This window comes from Pinus tabuliformis, chromosome 3_1 (assembly GCF_031772625.1).
Source record: "Pinus tabuliformis cultivar Carrire ecotype Pingquan chromosome 3_1, CPIR1, whole genome shotgun sequence".
NCBI lineage: Eukaryota > Viridiplantae > Streptophyta > Pinopsida > Pinales > Pinaceae > Pinus > Pinus tabuliformis.
Window position 1 is genome coordinate 50,760,550 of NC_142301.1, and position 23,270 is coordinate 50,783,819.

The window sequence follows — 23,270 nt, forward strand, 5'->3', positions numbered from 1 at the left end:
TGTGTCTTATAGGTTGGTTCCTACAAAGCAGCAGAGGGGATTGGTGTCTCCTATAGGTTGGTGCCTATAAAGAAGCAAAAGGGACTGGTGTCCCTTATAGGTTGGTGCCTACAAATCTTATAACAAGGTGGAATCAATTTCCCCTATATGTTTGTGCCTACAAAGTTTGTAATAGTAGGTCGGTGCCTACAAAAAATTGTATAAAATGTTTTGTGATTTTCTCTCGAAATGGTTTCCAAGTATATCTTGTGTTTCAGTTTCTGCTTATGAGATTGATGTTTATGGTGCTTGAATGTTTAAACAAGTAAGAAATTATTTTGTATTGATTCAATCCCCGGCCTCCACCCCCTCCCCAGGTATAAGTGTGAATCCAATAAATTTTACTTATTCCCATATCAGAGCTATCAAATTTGGTCTTGGCCCCTGAGTCCATCCATATATGAATGTTTCATCTATTTCCTATGTTATTCATAGTTGTCGTTGAAAGTTCGCTAATTCCCTCATTAGTGGTTTTATTGCGCCTCTTCATGATGGATCTGCATTTGTTATTGTATACCCTAAATACCCAATTGCATTAGATGATCCTTATATTTATGGTCTTTTAAAAGACTACATCTTACATGTTTCTTTCACTTGCATACCCATTCTTGGATCATACATTTAAAAAGTATGGTCATCATGTGTTTTGGCAATTACACCCTTCTTTGCATTCCAAAGTTTTGACTACCTCATGCCTGCACAATGTGGTGGAGCAAGACATTTCCCATCAAACACAAAAAAATCACATTTGATTGGACTAGCATTTTATATCATCTTGAATGGGAAGAAAAATATGAAAACATTCAATCTCAAATTGTTTAACAACTTGTTCTCCACAATGAGCCTAGAAAACTCATTACACCACAAATCTCAAAAAACTCTTTATCATTCAAAGAGGCCCCATTGCACATAATAGACTACCCACATATATGTAAATAGAATTAGTCTATAGGCCAACTCAAAGAATTTTTTGAACATTTGAGTAGTCATATAGATTGTCTAGCATGCAAGGATAATATGGAAATGAACCATAACCCTCAATCTATTTCCACGAATGCTAATCTAAACATGTTTTCTAGATAGTCCATCCCTAGAGAAAATTCACAAATAACTAAAAGATTTCCTGGTGGAGAAGAACACTTTGTTTGTGGGAGGAATATATTAAATGTTCCCTTCAGATAGTTTTATGAATATTTGAAGCTTAAGAGAGAATATGTTCCTATTAGATCATCAACAACAATTGAAATTTTCGGTGATGAGTGAAAAATGCTAAATTGGTCTAATATGCAATCAACACACATTGGGTTCAACATAGATGATTTGCATAGAAATGCCCTCAAATTGTTAGATGTAGTGAAAGAATAGAAGCAACAAATAGAAGCGATTTCTCATAAGATATAAGTAGTATCACATGTCCTGATAAATAATACTACATTAAAAATTTCTTTAAAAATGATAGAATCTGCAAGATTAGATCCACTAGAAACTTGTTAAAAAGTTATTAAAAAACCCTCTAAAACTCCTACAACTTTAAAAAACTTGTTAAAAAGTCCTCTTACTGAAAAAATATATTAAAAGACATCAAAAAAATTCTTTGCATGCTCTTAACATAAATGACCCCAAACCTCAATAAGACTGTGGAGAAAGCGAATCCCTTTTGGAATATATCCACTATGAAATTAAACCTCAATAAGACTCTGGAGAAAATGAATCCCTTTTGGAATATATCTACTACGAAATTAAAGTAATGAAAAATAACCCCAAAAAAACCCTTGTATAAATTTTAAAAACTACTCCTCTACCAATAATATACATAAACTATACCTCTTCGTCAAATCAAAATTTAGGAATGACCTCTATAAGTATAAATACAAGTAGTCGCTACAATACCAAATCATCCCATCTTAAACATTGGGTTTCATACCAAAAAGAAATTAGAGATGTACCATAGCTATTAGGAAACTAATTTGGGAATAAAAAAGGATTAGATGATACACTTATACCTAAGCAAATAGTTGGATTCACGAGTATTGCTTGGGATTGGGGAGTGGCTTCACAAAAAGATAAAAGCAAATTGTTAAATTCTTGTGTGGGTGAAACCCTTGTCTCTGCTATTTTATGGGTCCCCATGGCGATAGATGCAGACCATCTGGTTTCTTTATTTATCCTTGTAACATTTAATTTGGCTATTTATTATGTTCAACCTATTATTATAAACTTTTTTTTAATTAAACACCATAAATAGAAACCCTTTCCATCTAAGATAGGAATTTGATGGGCAAATTGTTCTTAGGATAATTTTCTATTTAAATATAATAATAAAATTTCCATATGTGTCTTATGAGTGTGTTATAATGCGAAGATCTCCTAAATATATTCTGGAATTTTTTCTCACGGTCTCTATAAATATGTGAGACTAATATTATGTTAATGATGTATATTCAGAGTGGTTGAAAAAGTTTAATGATAACTTTCCAATCCGAATTTTACATAATATGACTATGTTATAATATCCTTAAAAAAATTCTATATACTGCTTCCATAAGCGGGTTTCCTCATATCTGAACACTATGTTTGAAAATTTTCTGTTAATTCCTTGTTTATAAGTAGGTGGTTAGGATGGAGATCTGTGCTGCAATGTAAGCCTTTTAATACCATGGAAGACTTTTCTGCCCTCGCGATTTTGATGTATCTTGATGATGTGTTTAAAGTGAACATTAATTGTTAAAATATTCAAAACAGACACTACAGTTTCAAAAACGGTCAGAATTGAAATTCCTACCCTGGTGCCCACACTGCCTTATTAAATACTTTTTAATAAAAATAATAAGATCCCGCAAAAGCCGGTAACTTGGTCTCCCATTTGGCCACACTAGTGGCACACGAAGCTTTAGCTTCGTCTCCCATGTCGTTACAACAGTGACATGAGGGTTTCCAATTTCCTTGTCCCGACGGCTGCTACTGCTCCCTCTGCTACCAACACCCTTCAAAGTCATTCATTCATTCAAATCCAAAACTCCATCCAAATTCGCTAGACCCTTCTCAGCTTCTAGAACCTCGGCCCACGGCGGTGTTTGAAAACAAATTTCCCACGTTCCTTATGCAATCTTAAACCAAATCACCGCTTTCCTTCCCCTTTCAAACATCCGGCCGCGACTCTTAAACCCTTTCCTCACACTACCACCACTCTCCTCCCCTTGCGCCCATTTCATCCACTGCTTTTAAGTTATGATGATCATGGACTTCATTTTCTACTTGGATGGCCACTCCCTGCAAGAAATAATGAGAAGCATTGTCATACCTTTAGGCTGGACTTATATTGCGCTGTGGTCGTTGGATCAGCCCGCACCTAAATTTCTTCCGCTCCATTCTTATGAGTTTGTGTGCCATGAATATCAGTAAAACAAACCTAACGACATTACATTTTGTATCTAAGTTTTGCAGAGAGTTAGCAGGTAAGGACGGATGGTTTAACCCAGAGATGGAAACTGGTTCCTCCACGGCCCCGTGCCAGAGTGTAGGCCAAACCCTTTTTATTTTGTACAAGCTTTGTCGCTTTGCTCTGGATACTGGGTAAGTTTAATGTACGATCTATGCGACCAAATTAAAAAAAATTATATTTAGGAAATATTTAGAGAAATGGAATTATGAACTGTCCATAGTGAAACAGGTGAAATATTGAGATTTTTATGAGTATAGATATAAAGTATTGAGATTTATATTAATGAATTTAAAATTTATGTAAGGGATTTTATATAGCAATTTAGTTAATAATTAAACAATTATTTTAAGAATATATTATGATAATATATGTGGAAGAATATGAGTTTGTCATCGGATTTTTCTCTCATATATAAAATGAATGCATAATTGTAATGAAAGAAAGAAAGAAAGAAATTATTTTAGAGGCTAAAGATAGCCTATGGAACAGATTGCTTCCTCATCTGCTTGATGTATTCGGCCTTTTTTCTGTGAAGCTTCTTCTGTGAAGCTTCACAATAAATGCTCTTGGCTTCTCGAAAAACCCCCTCGCTAAATAGATTATCCCAAGAGCTAGTTGTCAGCTTACCTACATAACTTTCCTTGTTGTCTTTGAAGGCCTCACATTCTAAAATGAAACGTTTTTTTGTTTCCACTTTTCCGGAAGAACAAAAAATGCATACCCTTTCCTCCCACACTTCCTTTGGCCTTTTCCAGTGCCTTGTTTCACAACGAAGTTGATGAGAATTAGTCATTAACTCAGGAATAAGAATTTTGGCTCTCCAAGAAATATTGGCCTCTATGTATGCTTTTGGTTATGATTATGAGTGGAATTAAACACTTCAATATAGTAATTTTTCCGTCTTCATAGCTCCTTATCCCAAGTATGTTTGTGGAACTTTTCCATAACAAAGGTTTTTATCTCTTTGTTGTTTATGGGACACCCGTTCAAGCAAATACCCCATTTACTAAACCATTTGTTATTTTGCTGCATCCAAGTTTTTTTGCTCTTGCACAATCTATCATTAAAGGCAACCTTAGGTCATCTACCCTCTTCCATTTGCTTAATTTTTGTTAAATACTTTATGGCTCACACCATAGCAATTGCTTCAATAAGAGCAGCCCCTGTTTCACTTAACAAGATATCATAAGAAACTGCATTTTTAATCTTAAATTTGTTTGTAATCAAACTTTTCTGAATTTTCTCAATTTGTCTCCACTGCATGTCCGAGGTACTGGTAGCCCACAGTTCACAACCATAGAGAATCACCGTAATCACTAGAAGCCCAAAAAGAATTTGAGTGGTCTTCCGTTCCCATAACTCTGCCTCTCTACACCTATTTTGAAAAGCATAAAATGCTTTCCAACCCCCAAAGTTCTTTTCTTTCTACAACCATTCCAGCTTAGAATTTTGTTGAAGTCAATTCCAAGGTATTTGTAATCCGCAACTTCTTCCAGAATGTTGCCTTCAAAGTAGAACTTATGCTGATTATGTTTTCTTTTCTTAGAGAAGACCACTACTTTCGTTTCGCTGATATTGACTTGCATCCCCACACTTCTACAAAAATGCTCAAGGGATAGTAAGTGCTCTTGCAAACCAAGAGCCAATTTAGCAATCAAAATAAAGTCATCTGAATACAAAAGAAACCTTATAACAAACTTGCACAAATAGACACCATCACTCCCTTGCGAATTTAACCACTCCTCAAGCTTGTCGATATATAAACCAAAAAGGGTAAGAGACAGTGGGCAACCTTGCTTGACCCCAATATCACTTCTAAAACTTTCAGAAATGCCTACTGAAGTTCTAATTTTGACTTTCACCTGTGCATACAGCCTATGCACAGTTGCTCTCAAATGTTTAAGAACCCCAAGTTCCTCCATTCTCTGCCAAATTTGATCCATAGAGACTGAGTCAAACACTTTTCTGAAATGAACAAAGCAACAAAATACCTCTTCCTAATGATGTGCCTTAAAGTTATGCAATGATCTACTGTGGAATGTTTAGGTCTAAAACCTACTTGCCTTTAGCACGCTTATCTCTTTCTTCTGCCCACTTGCTAATTTTGTTTGCAATGTAATGCATGCTCCAATGCAGAGTTCCAGGTTTGGCATTGAATCGATTGCCATATGTCTGGTTAACGCTCAACGGGCTCCTGCGGTTCACTTCTAACGAAATCCAGGAACATTTTTACAAGGTAACATAATTATTTTTCTAATTCAACGTAGATTCAAATTGTCATTTCGAGCGCAATATTTCAGCATATAAAACGCTTCCGAGGGCCATGAATTTTAGTGTTTTTACTTCTTTAATTGGAACCATGGATGCAGGCCGCTGGTATTCAGGTGAGTGTTCATCCAGCCATGACCCATTTCAGACACTCGGCAAGATCCTCTTTATTGTTTGTGGTTGAGATCAGATCGGTAGTCCTCGTCACCGTCACGCTGACATTTGGTTATTTCATAGACTGCAGTTTTCATTCCTTGTGGAAACGGCGTGATAGAACTCGGAACAACAAATTTGGTAAGATATTATTACATTATACACGCTGAACTATGGGCGCAAGTACCACGCTTCCGGGATTCTATTAATTCCATGGTTTCACTTGCAGGTTCAAGCGGATGAGCAGAACAATTCGCGAATTTCAAGGCTTCTGGCGAGTGTAATTGTGCCTCCCAGTATTTCCGTCCCCATGCTCATGCCTGGCATGACCATATCAACTTCATCATGTTCCTCGTTGCCGGCATGCTCCATTGACAGCCCTGAGGGTTCATCACTGGTCCGGTATCCCATCATCAGTACGGTAGATCAAATCAATATACCCCCAGCTATCGTCATGGGATCGGCTAGTGGGTTTTATCCATACCTGCAAATGTCGCAATTGCCTTCTTCTTCGGAGCTTTTGATCAGTGGCCATGATCATGAGGCGGAACTAGGTTCCTCTCCGCAAATTAGTGTCTCAGATCTGCGGCTTTTCCCAGAAATGAGTCAGGAGAGGAACATGATGCTCGGCGCATTTGACATGTGGAGACCACAAAGTAAAGTGCAGACCCCGACCGTAGTTAAGGGTGTTGGAAATTTCTGGTAATTTCAAACAAATATTGAACAGAGGAAATACTCTGTTTCTGCCACAGGATCTTTTGCACAGGGAAGCTTAAAAAATTTCTGAGAACAGAGATTTTTCACACCCATAAAACCTTTATATTCATTAATAAAAACCCTGATACATATTTCTTCCTCTTTCTCAGAGGGATTCACCAAAACTTTTACCAAAAAAAACTCTACCTCTTTTACAACTGATTTTTACACTGCTGTGTAAAATCTTCATTCACTTTTACTGATGTAAAAAGCGTTTTTACATTTACTTTTGTAGAATTAAAATTCTTACATTGATTTACTGCTGTAAAAACAAAAATTCCTTACATGGGTTTACTGCTAAAAAAACTTTCACATTCACTTCTGAGTGAAATTTTTTTCATTACATTCATGGGTTTTCACATTACATATTCAATAAAAAAAATTATATTCCATTCCCATTCATTTCAACGAACAGCTACAAGCACCCGTAAGAAGAATCCCAAATTTCATTCACTGCCGAGAGTCTTTCTTCATTTCGTCCTTGCTCTGGTTTCATTTTTTTTCGCACTTCAGTGCTCTCTCCTTTCCACTTCATTACACACTCAATTCACATACAAATGAGTGCACACACAAAGCATTACAAATACGAATGCATATCTTATGCACTGCTGTGCATCTCCCCTGATTTCTATTCGCTGCTGCGAACCCAGTTTTTTCATTCCATGTGCAATAAACTCATATGCAAATGAGCACGCACAAGAAACATATACCAAAAGCATTAAAGATAGGGCGTTGACTTGCCCATACCATTCTTTAAATTCTCCATGCTTCCGTGCAAAACAAGACTTAAAAAACGTTTACCAACTTTTACCTGCAATTTACGAAACATCATGAATCACATTAATTCCTTCACGTGGGCGATCAGACAAAAGTTCAGGCAGGTTGAAGGAGATCCTGGTCCGTTGACTTGATCGGACGCATATCGCTCGCCTAACTCACACAACTCAAACGATGTTTACCATCCGGGGAATGGGTAGTTTTGGAGACGTACACTGGACGCGTGTCATTTAGTCGAGGTGTTCGGAGGCCCTTCGAGAAATACCACTTATGGCAAAAGGCGGTGCGGGGAAGTCTTCGTGGTTTTCTTCAATGGTTTTGCAGTCGCCGTTTACAGGCAGCTTCCGGCAACGCTGCACGGCAGTTGGAATTAATATTCCAACACTCCCCTTTAATTTCAACTGCTAGGCATTCAGTCATACCCAAACACTTCCTCAAGAATTCAAAGCTTTTCTGGTCCAGTGGCTTGATCAAAATGTCTGCAACCTGTTCCTGAGTCCTGCAATGTTCTAAGACAATTTCTCCATTGCTCACCAATTCCCTGATGTCATGAAATCTTGTGTCAATGTGTTTCGTTCTTTTATGAAACACTGAATTCTTGGTAATGCAATAGCTGAGCTATTATCACAAAAAAAATCATTGTTGCTTTTGCTTGCTCATGGCTTAAGCTCCTTAAAATCCTTCTCATCCAAACTGCTTGACATGCTGCTGCTGTAGCTGCCACATATTCTGCCTCTGCTGTAGACAACGCCACGATAGGTTGTTTCTTAGAAGCCCATGAAATGGCTCCTGAACCCATGTGAAGTACATAACCGGAAGTGATTTTCCGATCATCTCAGAATCCTTTTTTCTACCTGTTACAAAAAAAAAGGTCTTCCTCTTAACAGAGGGATTACAAAACTACTGTTACACAAAGATCTTCCTCACATAGAAGGATTCACCAACACTGCTTCAGATGCAGTTCCATAAACAACAAAAGGGTCTTCGTCACACAGAGGGATTCACCAGCACTGTTTTTACAAAAATATCTTCCTCACATAGAGGGATTCTCCAAGAGATTATGCTGAAGAGCATCTTCCTCTTAACCAGAGGGATTCACCAGTCTATGCTGAAAAGCATCTTCCTCTTGACAGAGGGATTCACCAAGAGACTGTGCTGAAGAGCACCTTCCTCTTTAACAGAGGGATTCACCAAAAGACTGCTTCAAGTGCAGTTCCAAAACAAAAATAAACTTCACTGTCTCTTCTGAAAAATACTCTCTCTCTGTCTTCAAAATTAACACTGCTGAAGCACTGCTGTGTCTGCACTGCTGTGCATTTTTCAAAAACAAAATACTCTGTCTCTTCTGGAACAATTACTCTGTCCCAGCTTACAAATTTACACTGTTGTGTGTAAATATTTCTTACATTCACTGCTGTTGCATATATTGCATTTCAGTTCAATGAACAACACACTCACTGCACTTACATTTACTGTTGTAAAGAAAAATTTCTTTTACATGTGCTGCTGCCCATTACATTTCGTTTCTTCAACAAAAAAAAATTTCATGTTGCTACATTTTTCATATTCACACTGCTATGTGTTTTTACTACATATTCTCCAACAACAAAAACAAGACTTACATTACCCTTTTCACTACTGTGTGAAAAATTTCATGATTGCACTAATGCGTGCTTCCGTTTTCTACATTACATGCTCCTCCTTCATTTTACTCGCACTACTTTGTGTTTTCATTGCCAATACAAAACATTTCCATCTGCTGTGTATTACACTCACTCTGCTGTGAGTATATTCTCTCACATTACATAAAAAGAAAAACTACATTCCATTGCTATGCATTTCAATGCATGTGCTCCACAAAAAAATTTCCATGCTACTGTGCATTCTAATCCATGTGCTCCACACACAGAAGTTTCCACGCTACCCCTGTTCTATGTTCTACCTTCGCACTGCTGTGCAGGTCTCCTTGCTTTGCATTATAATGCATGTACAATGCATATGATTCACATCGAATTCATCTTCATCTTCACTCGCACACTGTTGTGCATTCTACTGCTTCCCATTTTTCTTATCGCGCTGCTGCGCCTTCACTTTAATTACATTACATTGAACAATAAAGAAAACTTACCTCACACTTTTGTGTGTAATGCATTACAATGCAACAACAAAAAAATTTCACGCAACCCCTGTTTCTTCTACGCACTTCTGTGCATATTGCATTGCATATGTGATAAAAAACAAAGCAAAAACATTACATTTTTCAACACCGCTCCGTATTACATTTCAGAGGGATTAACAAAAAGATTTCATTTGCGCTCTGCTGCACTGCAATACATCCTCCATGCAATCTCCATGCCCTACAGACTTTTCTTCTCTGCTTTTATGGCAGATTTAATTCCATATCTCTCCCCTATAAGAAGATCTTCATCAAAAAAATGACTGTTAATATATTTCAGCAATAATGATCAAGAATTACAGGCTCCCCCTAACTGTATGCATTGTCTTCTTTCAGCAAAGTTTTCTCAAAAGAAACTTAGATTGGTTGGGGAGCTCGAAGGACTTTCGGACTGTATTTCCTTCCTTCTCCATACTTGTGTAACTTTCTTCTTTTGCATGGGTCTAGCTTGTGTAAGAGCCCATGTTAAGTTACAATCACGTGCCATATGCCCAATGTTATGACACTTGAAACATTCTACATTGTTCATGAATAAGATTTCATGATTTCTTCCTGTAAAATTGTTTCTTGGAGGTTGTCGGAGACCATAACATCTATCTCTATGAAATGCTCTACAATCTTTTGCCATATGACCAAAGTTTGAGCAAGAATAACAATAACCAAAAAATGAACTTTGGTACCTGGGAGATGGAGGTTTCTTTGATGTACTTCTGAAGCTTTTCTGCCTTGAGATCCTTTGATGATAACCATTGCCTCTTGCCTCTTTGACATCATGAACATTTCTTCTTGGAGCTGGTTTTCTACTTGGAGTAGGATTTCTTCTATTGTAGCCTTGATCTTTCTCCTTGCCTTTGCTAGAACTAGGAGCATCACCATTTCTTTCTGCCTTCTTCACATCTCCTTTGCTTAAAGCATTTTCATTCTTGCTCGAGGGTTCACCTACATACCCGAGTCTTGATTTATCAAATGGACATCTGTGATAGCTGAGAATGTCATCCAAGGCTTGAGAGCTCTTCATGATTTTGTTCATCCCTTCAACCTTTTTCTTGAGGAGGACAATCTCTTCTTCCAATCTTTCACACTCATTATTCTTCTTTGCAAGTTGTTCCTCATTTTCTTCCTTGGTATGAGTAGCTTCAACTGCTACTATTTTAAGGGAGATGATATCAGACTTCATTTTGAAGATTTCTTCATTCTTTGCTTGACAGCTATCCATTTTCTTCTTAGCTTCTTGTGCCTGTTTCCTGGCTTCTTGTAATTCAGACTTAAGGGAGGATACCTCTACTTTGTACTGTCCAATCTCTTCTACAAGTTTGTTCACTCTCTTGTGCCTTTGTTCAAGTTGACTTGACAAGGCATCTTCCTGCTTCGTTGCTTTATTCAATTGATTTGTCATGGATATTACTTCTTCATGATGTTTCCTTTTGCTTTGATCAAGTTCCTTCTTAAGCTTGGCAAGCTCTTCATCTCTTTCTTGTACTTGAAGCTTGATGAGGTCAACCTTCTCATTTTCAGCTTCTATGATGGGTTCAGAATTTCCTTCTTGACTGATGGTCATGGTCAGTGCTCCCTTTGCGTGAAGGTCATGAAGTTTGTCCCATTTATACTTTACTGATGAATATTTCCCTAGATTCTTCTTTACAAAATCAGGCAGTCCATCCAAGATTGTCTTTGCTGCTTGTGCATTGCACTCCTTGGATTCTCTATCCATCCTGCTATCATCAATCACTGATTCCCAAATTTCAATCCCTTGAGACTTTAAGAAAGTCCTCATTTTTATTTCCCATATATAAAAGTTCCCATTGAACCTTGGAGCCTCTACTAGAATGTTTTCAAATTGATTGTTTTCTATTTTAGTAGTAGAGGGAGACACATCCTTAGGAGGATTGGAGACTTTCTTCTTTGACCTTGCCATTCTTAACTATGCTTCAAATACCTGACTATGTATTTAAAATGACTGACTGTTTCTTCAACAGCAACACAGAAAATTAATCTAAGAAATACCTGGATCCTTGACTGAATCTTCACTCTGCTGGAGAAGATTTATTGCTGTAATAAAAACTCCTTCCTTCAGCTTCTTTGTACCCTTCAAAGAGCCTGGATCTGGTCTGATACCATGTTGGAAATTTCTGGTAATTTCAAACAAATATTGAACAGAGGAAATACTCTGTTTCTGCCACAGGATCTTTTGCACAGGGAAGCTTAAATTTTTTTTGAGAACAGAGATTTTTTACACCCATAAAACCTTTATATTCATTAATAAAAACCCTGATACATATTTCTTCCTCTTTCTCAGAGGGATTCACCAAAACTTTTACCAAAAAAAACTCTGCCTCTTTTACAACTGATTTTTACACTGCTGTGTAAAATCTTCATTCACATTTACTGCTGTAAAAAGGGTTTTTACATTTACTACTGTAGAATAAAAATTCTTACATTGATTTACTGCTGTAAAAACAAAAATTCCTTACATGGGTTTACTGCTAAAAAAACTTTCACATTCACTTCTGAGTGAAATTTTTTTCATTACATTCATGGGTTTTCACATTACATATTCAATAAAAAAAATTACATTCCATTCCCATTCGTTTCAACGAACAGCTACAAGCACCTGTAAGAAGAATCCCAAATTTCATTCACTGCCGGGAGTCTTTCTTCATTTCATCCCTGCTCTGGTTTCATTTTTTTCCGCACTTCAGTGCTCTCTCCTTTCCACTTCATTACACACTCAATTCACATACAAATGAGTGCACACACAAAGCATTACAAATACGAATGCATATCTTATGCACTGCTGTGCATCTCCCCTGATTTCTATTCACTGCTGCGAACCCAGTTTTTCCATTCCATGTGCAATAAACTCATATGCAAATGAGCACGCACAAGAAACATATACCAAAAGCATTAAAGATAGGGCGTTGACTTGCCCATACCATTCTTTAAATTCTCCATGCTTCCGTGCAACACAAGACTTAAAAAACGGTTACCAACTTTTACGTGTAATTTACGAAACATCATGAATCACATTAATTCCTTCACGTGGGCGATCAGACAAAAGTTCAGGCAGGTTGAAGGAGATCCTGGTCCATTGAATTGATCAGACGCATATCGCTCGCCTAACTCACACAACTCAAACGATGTTTACCGTCCGGGGAATGGGCAGTTTTGGAGACGTACACTGGACGCGTGTCATTTAGTCGGGGTGTTTGGAGGCCCTTCGAGAAATACCACTTATGGCAAAAGGCGGTGCGGGGAAGTCTTCGTGGTTTTCTTGAATGGTTTTGCAGTGGCCGTTTCCAGGCAACTTCTGGCAATGCTACACGGCAGTTGGAATTAATATTCCAACAAAGGGTTAGTATTGAAGAGATGCCTAGCAATCTTTAGGAATATTCTTGCAGAGAGATTCAGACAAATCTCAATGTCTCGGAGCCACACACTACCAGGAAGAATGGTTTCTAGCAGGCAGGTTCATCATATAATTTCTGAGCGTAGGAGAAGAGAAGAATTGAAGGAGAAATTCGAGGCATTGCGTTCACTCTTACCTCAAATCTCAAGGGTACGTTCCATAGAAATACAATTTTGGGAAATGAAATGTTAGGAGCATCCATTGACCTTGGGATTAATGGGATTTTAGCTATAATCTCTATAACCAGCGGCTCTCTTAAACTTTAGGTAAAGTAGGTCCAAAAAATGAGTTGTTGTTATTGACATATTTGCAGAAAGACAAGGTTTCCATATTGGCCTATACAAGGGAGCATTTAACCAGTCTCAAGTCTCGTTTGGAACAACTTGAAGAAACGAATAAGCAGTTGGAATCAGAATTGAAGAAGCTCCTACGGGCTCAATCTCAGGAAAGTGCAGGAACTAGCACAGCCCTACAACAGGGCTCTGCAAGTACTGAAGGCAGCGACAGTGTGGTAACAGTTGAAGTATTAAAGCTGGGAGGCAGTACTGTTGCTGATACTTGCGATGAAATGGGAATACTAGTGGTAGTCGACGGGCCAACAAATACGATTGATTTGATGACTGCACTTCTGAAGTGTCTCAGAGAAATGGGGGTCCCTCTTATTTCTATGACCACCTGCACGACACATCATGAACATGATCCATCACGCCTGCAATTGCGAATGACTGCAACCATGAAATTGCAAGATCATGTAAGATATATAGATATCCATTGTTTTGATATTGGCTGGGAATTCTATATTGTGATTCGCTGGGTTCTATTTGTTTTTTGATATTTGTGATTGGCTGGGAATTCTGTAGGAAGTGGAGGAGGTGAAGGAAGCGTTGCTGAGCGCGGTGAGGAAAGACTGTCGGGGGCCGCCGCTGTCGTCGTAAGGTTAGGTGAGGTCAATGTTCTCCACGCCCATCTCGGTCGATCGGACTTCACTTATCTCTAATTTCGGTCAATTCATTTAATCAAAACCCGCCTCGATGGTCGAGCTGATACAATTTGAATATTATAGTTATTCTAGTTTTACTACTCGAGGAATCGTTTCACACGTGGAAAGTTAAAATATTCTGCCCTCATAGAAATATCTGGCATACCCTGCACGTTATCCCCATAGATCTAGTGGCTATTGAGAATCTCTACAGTTTCTACTTTTTAAACTTCAATGTTTTTCTGTTTGGTTTTTTATTTATTTTAATTCAAATTAATGTTCATACTTATATTATATTTGATGTTATTTTTGTTGAGATAGTAGATATTTTGGGACAATTTAAGATTAATATTTTATTAAATAATAAGAAAGTACATTCTTGCTCGAGATTGTATCTTTTAATAACAATAAAAAAAAATCAAATTTTATATTGTTTCTAGTTAGGGATTTTTTGGTGTATAATATTTCATTTTCAAATGGTCTTAGCTCAAGTGGTTGGGATGGTAGATTTTCATCTCATCCACCTGAGTTCAAATCTTCGACAACATGGCTCATCATAGTAAAGCTCTGGGTCCTAGGCTTAAAGTTTTTGATATTTGTAGGAACATTTTAGGAATCTATGGGGGTTTGATATTTGTAGTTTTTGATATTTGTAGGAATATTTTAGGAATCTATGGGAGTTTCTGATATATGAAAAAAAGTAATGGAAATGGATGGTCTACTCTTAAAACTTTGAATTTGGCCAAAGACTATTGTACAAACATTTTAGGAATCTATATAACGATCTCTATGTCAAATAATGTATTTCCACAATAATTTTGAATTTCTGGTTTAAAATTCTCTAATTTTGTAGAATGCATAGATGTTGTTATCATCTCTCCTCCACCACTTGGATAATGAAGACTCTATTAAGTAATTCGTGGAGTTACCAATGCTTGGCCTGACATGGTATCAGAGTTATATGTCCAAATTTAGCCTTTTCCTGCTCAGTAACTCCATTTCTCTCCACTCTTCCTTGTATCCTTTGTACGATCAAAATGCTAGATATCCCACATGAGAATGTTTTTCATTGGTGATGACGGGGCATCCCTGCTTTACAGGTGGAGAGTTAGGAGTGAGTGGTCTCATGGATGATCTCTGGCTCTTCATGCAGATTGTCCTCATCATCCTCATCGCGACTGTTTTGATGGTTCAGATGATTCAGATGGCTCTCTTTTGATCACATCTCCTTATTTCCCGGGGGTGGCCATGTGTCTCTGCTCTTATTGGTCACCATCTTTCTCACTTGAACAATCTATTACGACTGCTCCCCTGGATCAATCCTTCACTTCTACTAGACAATCCTTGGCCCCTCTGGTGAGCTCTCAACTTCTCTTCCATAGGTGGCATTTTTGTGAGTAATGTTGTTGTTTGCACTGTGTCTGTGGGCCTTGGTGTGGTGGTCGGGGTAGTATAGGATGGCCTTGTGGATGATGCTGGTGGCAGTGTAGTTTAGGGTGGTTTCGAATATGCAATAACTATACATTGTGCACCTGATTACCATTTTGGGATAATTCTGCATATCTTCTGGAGCTTGGTAGTTTTCATGCAGCTTCTTTGGACGTTGGTATACTTTGTACTCATTGTTTACTTGCCTCCCTCTGCGCAGGTGGTGGTGTTGTAACCTAGGTGGTAGGTCCTGTGCATCATTGTTGGGGGTTTTTCCCTATATCGGGTGGATTCGATCATGTTCCCTGGTGCTGTCTTTGTGGATTCCAGAGTAATTTTCCCATTTTGCCTCAATCCTTGTCCTCCTTTTTTTTGGTGGGGTGGTGCCATTTATGGATATTGCTGGAGTGAATATGTCCTAATTGATTGTTGATCTCTGGACATTTGGTGGGTGTACCTGTCTAGTTTGTTTTTCATGGTGGTGGAGTTGTTTTCGAGGGATCCCGAGGATCGATGTCATCATTTTGTCCTGGCAGTGCATGCTATATTTAATTAGTGGCCTGTTTTGTGCTTTCTTTGGATGCATTTTTATTACTTTTATCACCCCCGAGACATTTTCTCTACCCCTGGTCAGTGATTTGGTGGATCCTACTTTACTCTGTATGCTGGACGACACTTTATTGTATGTCAGCGGTGTTGGTGGGATGGGTGATGGTCTACAGTTGGATGGGGTCTTGGCCCTTCTGGACTTGGACATGGCTACACATGAGGCATTTATGCAAGCCACAGTGGACGTTGAACACTCGTGGGGTGGGGCTCCTCGGTAGCGGATGGTGGATGATGTGTCGCTTGGTCGACAGTGAGCGAAGGACGACATGTTGCATGTAAATGCTACACTGCATGAAAACAAACACGATACATCTCACTATACTGCTCCTCCACATTTTACACATTGCTCGTTTTCACCTCCCCTTCCAAATTCCAAACACAAGGAAGCTCGTCCCATTAACTCTTGTGCGGAGATAAAACTTTTGAGTTTTGGGTATGACGTTTTGTGGGATCGATTCACCATTTTGCAGAAGAGGATGCTTATTGGAAGGTGGATTTTTGCAGACCCATCTGAGAAGGATATTTAGGACTGGCTGAACAAAACCTGGTCGGCAATGCTAGGATATTCACCTAAGGTTAGCGTGTTGATGAATGCCTAGTTCAGATTTCATTTTCTCCACAATGATGACTCAAAGAAATTTCTCAAGGTTCCCTCGGTGCGCGATCGGAGCTTCATCCAACTTCACAGGTGGTAGATTGGTTTCAACCCCTTACTACACACGCCGAGGAATGATATCGTGTGGGTTAAGCTTCCTGGCCTTCCCCTAGAACTCTGGACAAAAAATGCTCTAATGGCGATTGGAAATTTGATTGGGTGTTTCATCTATCTTGAGCCTGGTATTGTGAGTGCTCTGAGATATACGTGTGGCTCAGATTCTTGTCAAGGTTATATATGCAGGTAGACTTCTAGGAGACATTGATATGGAATGGGAATCAATTCGATTCTGCTCGTGGATTGGCTACTGGGGAATTCCTTTCTGATGCCTCTTTTTCCATTGTGGTCATCTTTGGAATCGATGTCTGGGTAGACGTAGGTCGCGACATTTTGGACAGAGGAAACAACTTAAGGTCTGTGATAATGCACATATCTGTGAAATTAGGTCGACGGGGGACTCCCCTTCAGGTACCACCCCTCCTCTTCCTTCTCCTATTTTACATACAATTTTGTCATCACCTCCCATATCATCTACACAACCCTAGACTATCTCAGCTCCATATGTTTTTTTATCCCCCCCCCTGTCACTCGTCTACTTGGGAGATGGCTGATGTCACCCACACACCTCCCCACCCTGACTCGGGCCGCCCAAAGGAGGCCCCTCTTCCCTCTTGAGAGCCCTCCCACCACACCACTGTTATAGACATTTTTGTGCCTTATAGCATTGAGCATCAAATGTCCATAATCTAAGGGATCCAAAGTCCCTAAACATGTTGTTCCTACCCCTAGAGGAACAAGGCTAACAAACCACAGCAATTCACAGAAGTTCTCCACCAGAAACTGTTCAAAAACAAGTCAATTCAGGATCATGTCAATGGCTCCACTGGCTGTCTGCGTTGAATGTCAAAGCCAACACTGGCTACCTGCGCTGAATGTCAAAGCCAACACTGGCTACCTGTGCTGAGCGAGAGTGGACATGTGGCAAGCTCATTTCTCAAGGTGTCAAAACCCAGGAAGCTTCCAAAATGACACTTGCCTTAGGGAATTCAACTGGTGATGAGTAAGAGGTTCCAAATCTCCAAGTGGAAGCAAGAACCTCCAAGTGGAATCAAGAACTGACAGAGGGAGAGGACACTAGTCAGATCTCAAGCTGACTCATCCTCTCTCCAAACATCTATATATGGATCTCTCCTCCATGAGATCTTGAGGCTGGAATTTTGTTATTGCAAAGAATTGATGTTGGTTTGAGATCAGAATCATTGGGTGCTTAATGCTTTGAAGGGAGGTGAAGATAGGAATTCCATTTTGCTGGGAAGGAGATGCTGGATTGGAGCCCTCTGGGTTGTATCTCTTCTTGAACCTTGTTATTCATCAATAAAGCTATCTTGGTTTCTCCTATATACTGATGTATCTTTGATGTATGATTGCATTAGTATATTTAGTTTATTTCTAATCCTGAACTAGTTATGAATATGAATCTATGTCTTTGTGTAGTGTTCTTCTCTTGTCGAAAGTAGATGTTCTCTTGTGATCTTGTAGGAACCTGTTGAAGCTGGGCGAGCGAGAAGACAAGTAGCTGTTCTCTTGTGGTCTCGTATGAACCCGTTGAAGCTGGGCAAACAAGAAGACAAGTAGCTGTGAACTCCCAAAGAGAAGAGAGACCGGATCGAAGGACAAACGGAAGACACTGGTAAGTCCATTTATCTCTCTTCTTTCTCATTTAAAGAAAGAAAACTAGAATAGCTGTCGCCAATTTGTTGTGGGGAAAAATGCCTATGCAGGATGATCCTATCCACCTATTCACCACTTGCTCATTGCTTATGTTTATTTTTTAACGAGTATGAAGTCCGCGTTAAAACTGCTCGGATCTTGCGTTTATTTTTTAACGAGCATGAACTGTGTGCTAAAACTGCTCGAATATATGGTCAAATTTTGATTTTTTACCATAACTAGCTTTGCCCTTTTCAAAGAAAGTACTGTATCCTCAATTGCTGCATCAAACTAGTTAGAAATGAATAACATTTGATTGAAAATGAGATTAAAACCCTAATATTTCGCTTTGAACTACGTAAAAAGCAATTAAAAAGTGTTTTTACCTCTCATTTTACCATTTCATTTGAACTTGGTTTGTTGAAGCTTTGGAGGTGCCTCTTCCCCCTTGATTTTCATTAGCTGATTCCGGGAGATTCTGTGGACGATTTTCGGCGCTGTCTGGACCAGGTAGGAGCTAAACCCTAGCTCTTTCTTTTCATGGTTTCCTTTTTCCATTCTGTGCCTGTTTTCCTGTTTCCCTGAGCCCCTGGGGTTTTGTTAGGGCGCTCTGCCATCAGCGCAGCTGGTTCACTCGAAACCTGCGTTGAATGTCAAGCTGCCTTAAGGTAGTTTGACCTTCAACGCAGGTGGAACACTGGCTAGTTGCGTTGGGCACATAAAATTGATTTTGTTGCACAGTTTTTGATGAAAATTTTGCCAGTTTTTCATCAAATCCAGGATCTTACTCCTTCTCTTGTTTGTTTTGCAGGGACCTTTGAGCAAAATGACCCTTACATGGTGAGAACGAGAACATGAAGAAGAGGATATGATTGCCCTCCATGATCCTGTCACGGTGAACGCGTTGCGGAACTGTGGCCTGCTGAAGTTCTTCCGTATCTCTAGTATGAGAGCGCAGATCTCCTTACTGCAGTGTATGCTTGATGCTTGGGATCCTATCAACCAAGTATTTCAGATTAGGGGCAAATCCATCCCCTTGACCATAGTAGACATTTACTTCTTGACTGGGTTGTCAAGGTGGGGTGCCCCCATTCCTTTGTCAGGTTCGGCCCGAGGGAATGACTCCGTGAGAGATTATGTCGGCCAGTATTGCAGGGAAGGATCTCAGCCGAGCAGAGACGGCAAGGTCGTTATCCGTGAGATTACTGACAGGTCTCTTAGGTCCATTCTGTATACTATTGGTAGGATGGCCAGTAGTGCATCTCTTCATGTTGCCAACAGATCTTATGTGCAGCACGCCTTGGAGTGTCTCCAACCGAAAGTATTCAACTGGTGTGATGCAGTACTTCTTCAGATGAAAAGTCAGTTGACCAAGGTAAAGGACAGGAAGTTGAAGAACTTTGGATTTGGTTCTATTTTGACTGCCTTTGCCTTGGAGAAGATACCACTGATGCAGCCTCAGTACATTGTACTCGACTTGCCTTCTCCTACCGAGCCACGCATGCAGAGATGGGTTGATCACATGTCTAGGCATGCTGGTCAATCTCAGATTTCTTTCACTAATACCTTCTTCAGGTGGTTCGAGCGTCAGGAGATGGTCTATTTCGAGTATCCATATGTTGGCATGGATTTCCGAGGTGATCCGGATTTGGCACTGCCGAATGGCGAATAGTGGGGCGCTATTGGTAAAATCTTCGACCATATCACTGTTTACTGTTTTTATTTATAATGTCCTTGTGCTTTATTCTATCAAGACTTTAATCAAACTCACATGTGCATGCAGATGTTGGTCCTATTCGTCCAGCAGTTCGCCCGAGAGCGCCAGTCGCTGCCCCAGCAGGGGAGACCGCTGGGAGGGTTATTCTTCGCGACCTTGACGTGGCCGAGACCCTCATAGCTGTGCAGGAGTAGGTTGAGAGCCTTACTCTTGGCATTCCGGATGTACGGATCAACGAGTTACCTTTACAGTTGCAGCGGCATACTACTGGTGTGCCTAGACGATGGACTCGTCTCTTACGCATGATTGCACAGGTCGTGACGTGCTATCATGAGCATCACTAGGCTAGGGTGCCCCCTAGCATTTTTGAGTTTTTGGGTCATGCGACCAATTTTGTCCTGGTTACAGAACATTATATGTAAACGATAAACAACTTATATATATATATATATTGATTTTCGGGGTTTTATTTTGGTTGAGTTATATGGTCCATTTGTACAACATTGATGATGCATCTCTTTTTATAAATGTCGCAAATGTCTATCTAACACATAGTTTGCTAATGAGTCGGTTAATGTGTTTAAGTTTCTGGAAATATGTTGGTATTGAATTAAATCAAACTGTCTTTCCAAAATCTTAACCCTTAGAAACATACGATAAATAGCTAGATTTCGGACGGAATATATACCATTGAGTTGTAGTATTACGAGTTGTGAGTCTAGCCTGACAATTAGTCGGCGTATACCATGGGTGATGGCATCAGAGAGTAGTTCTATCAACGCGCTATACTCAGCGATGTTATTCGTTGATTGCCCAATACATACACCTCTGAAACTTACTAACTCGCCGCTTGGGTCAAAAATGGCCCAGGCTGCGGAGGACAGGTTCTGCGAACTACGACTTGCTCCGTCTGCGTATCCAACACATATCTCCAAAAGGTTTGACATCTGCAAAAAATGTAAAAAGGTGGATTACTCGACCAAAACAACCACTTTAGCGAAAACAAAATACAACAAAAGCATACAGGTTACTATTTAAGCATAGTAACGCTTGAGGTACAACCCATTGCAGGGTTGCGCCAGTGGAATTCCGTCATAATCCATTAACTCGTAGGCTCCTTTTGCTAACACTCATTTAACAATATAGGGGCCCATCCATAAAGAATTAAATTTACCTGCTCCCAATTTGTCGGATTCTTGGTCGTAAAGCAAGACCAAGTCACCTTCTGAGAAGACACGGGGTTTGACATTTTTGTCGAACTGCGCCTTGACTCGTTTCTTATGGACTTCGTTAGCCAAAGCGGCGTCACGATGGGTTTCATCCAATTGGATTAATTCCAAGAAACGGGCCTCTTCTTCTGAAGTTCCGGGGAGGAGATCAATTGCGAGTTTAAGAGACGAGATTTCACACTGGATTGGCAAGACTGCTTCCAGGCCATACACCAATTGAAAGGGTGTGAACCCGGTCGCATTTCTTACCGATGTTCGGTAAGCCCACAAGGATGAGTACAGGATTAGGTGCCACCTTCTTTTGTGAACTCCAATCATCCTTTGCAACATACGCTTCAGGACCTTGTTGATTGCTTCAACTTGTCCGTTGGCTTGCGGATAATACGGGGTAGAGCTGTCGTGAGATAGCCCTAGCTTGGCAGCTAATTCAACCATCATGTGATTGCAGAAATGCGATCCATGATCTGTAACTATAGCCTGTGGTACGCCGAACCTGGCGACTACATGATTGAAAAAGAAAAGGGCAGCTGTTTCACCAGTGTTATCTAATGTAGGCATCGCCTCGGCCCATTTGGTAAAATAGTCAACGGCGACTATGATATACCCATGCCCCCCGGTCGAGGTGGGGTTACATGTCATGAAATCGATGCCCCATTACCCGGTAAATAACTACTGTGAATGTAACCTTATCAGCCATTAAAGCCTTGGTCGTGTTTGCACCGTCACCTCCACTTTTCATTTGGCCGATCGTTCACCTCCATATGATTGTTTACCCATTTTGAGGAACAGCTGCGAAGAGTGATTTCACCTAGCCATCCTTGTGACACTGCCGTGATTGGAAAATTCCAACCTATACCTGGAATCAGCTGCTAACCCTGTTTATCACTCGTTCCTCAAAAGACGAGTCTTCTTTAAGCTCTTTTCAACTGACTCGTAAAATATGAAAAAATTGCCGAGTTTTGGCCTTCCAGCTCGTTAAAGCAACAGGAAGTGCTATCCCTCCTCTAGATTTTAATCTTTTTGGACCTGAGGGATTATTGCACAAAAAGATCGAGCACTTGTTTTGTTCGGCTCGTTAAAACTATCGAAAACTCATCCCTTCTGTATTGTTTTATACTTTTTCGTACCTAAGGGATTAGATGACGAAAAAGGAATTTTGGAGTTAACTTTATGTACCTTTTCAGACTCTCTAAAAATGAAAAGGATCGAGTTATCTTTGTCGTTAGACTCGTTAAAATCATTAAATAGCGACAAACTTGTCTTTAGACGAGAACGAGTTTCACTATCGCTAGGCTCGTTAAAAAATAGCGATGGGCTTGCCCGAAGGGCAAGTTATAGAACAAGCATATGTTATCCTCCTCAAGCTTGACAAAAATAAAGAGGTACTGGTCAGCAATGACTGGGGAAAAATTGGGAGAAACTAAAGAAAACTTTGATGGTAGCAAGTCGCTCTTGAACATGACACTTTTCCTCCGTACCACAATCGGGTTGGGTTGTTTCATTCACCGGTCACATCACCATGGTCTCGCCATACCATCCATATTTGGGGTAATGCTACCAGGGAAAATTTTAAGAACCCCCCTAAATTTATAAATATAATAAATGGGCGAATCTCCATGGTATATAGGAAAAATGGAAGGCGATTTTATCATTAATATAATATGTATATATAATTTTTTGGCGAATCTCTCACCAGGCATGGCAAATATTTTACTCAATTATAAAATCTTGTAAGATCTTGGCGAGTCTTTCACTAAATAATAAAGCTTTGTAAAGTCCTAGTGAATCTTAGCATAGGCTACATGTTGGTTTAATTCACCCATTTAAATAGGCTACATTCCAGGTGAATACCCTGGGTCAATACCATGTGCCATTTTGGTGAATACCATGGGTCAATACCATGTGCCATTTTTTTTTTTTATTAAT

At 39.6% G+C, this 23,270-nt stretch overlaps 1 protein-coding gene across 1 annotated transcript; it reads left to right on the forward strand.

Annotated features, from left to right (window-relative positions):
- Positions 1-3,321: 3,321 nt before the first annotated feature.
- LOC149185714 (putative transcription factor bHLH041) lies at positions 3,322-13,952 on the forward strand. The gene is made up of 10 exons (XM_089409116.1): positions 3,322-3,416; positions 3,484-3,612; positions 5,618-5,717; positions 5,851-5,865; positions 5,987-6,043; positions 6,132-6,604; positions 12,899-12,911; positions 12,976-13,167; positions 13,331-13,768; positions 13,878-13,952. The coding sequence occupies exons 1-10, from the start codon at positions 3,322-3,324 to the stop codon at positions 13,950-13,952; spliced, it is 1,587 nt and encodes a 528-aa protein (XP_089265242.1).
- The last annotated feature ends 9,318 nt before the right edge of the window (positions 13,953-23,270 follow it).

Coding starts and splice junctions, on each gene's coding strand:
- LOC149185714 (XM_089409116.1), top strand. CDS start 3,322: ATGAGAAGCATTGTCATACCTTTAGGCTGGACTTATATTGCGCTGTGG. Junction 3,417..3,483: donor CTTCCGCTCCATTCTTATGA/GTTTGTGTGCCA, acceptor TAAGTTTTGCAG/AGAGTTAGCAGGTAAGGACG. Junction 6,044..6,131: donor AACTCGGAACAACAAATTTG/GTAAGATATTAT, acceptor TTTCACTTGCAG/GTTCAAGCGGATGAGCAGAA.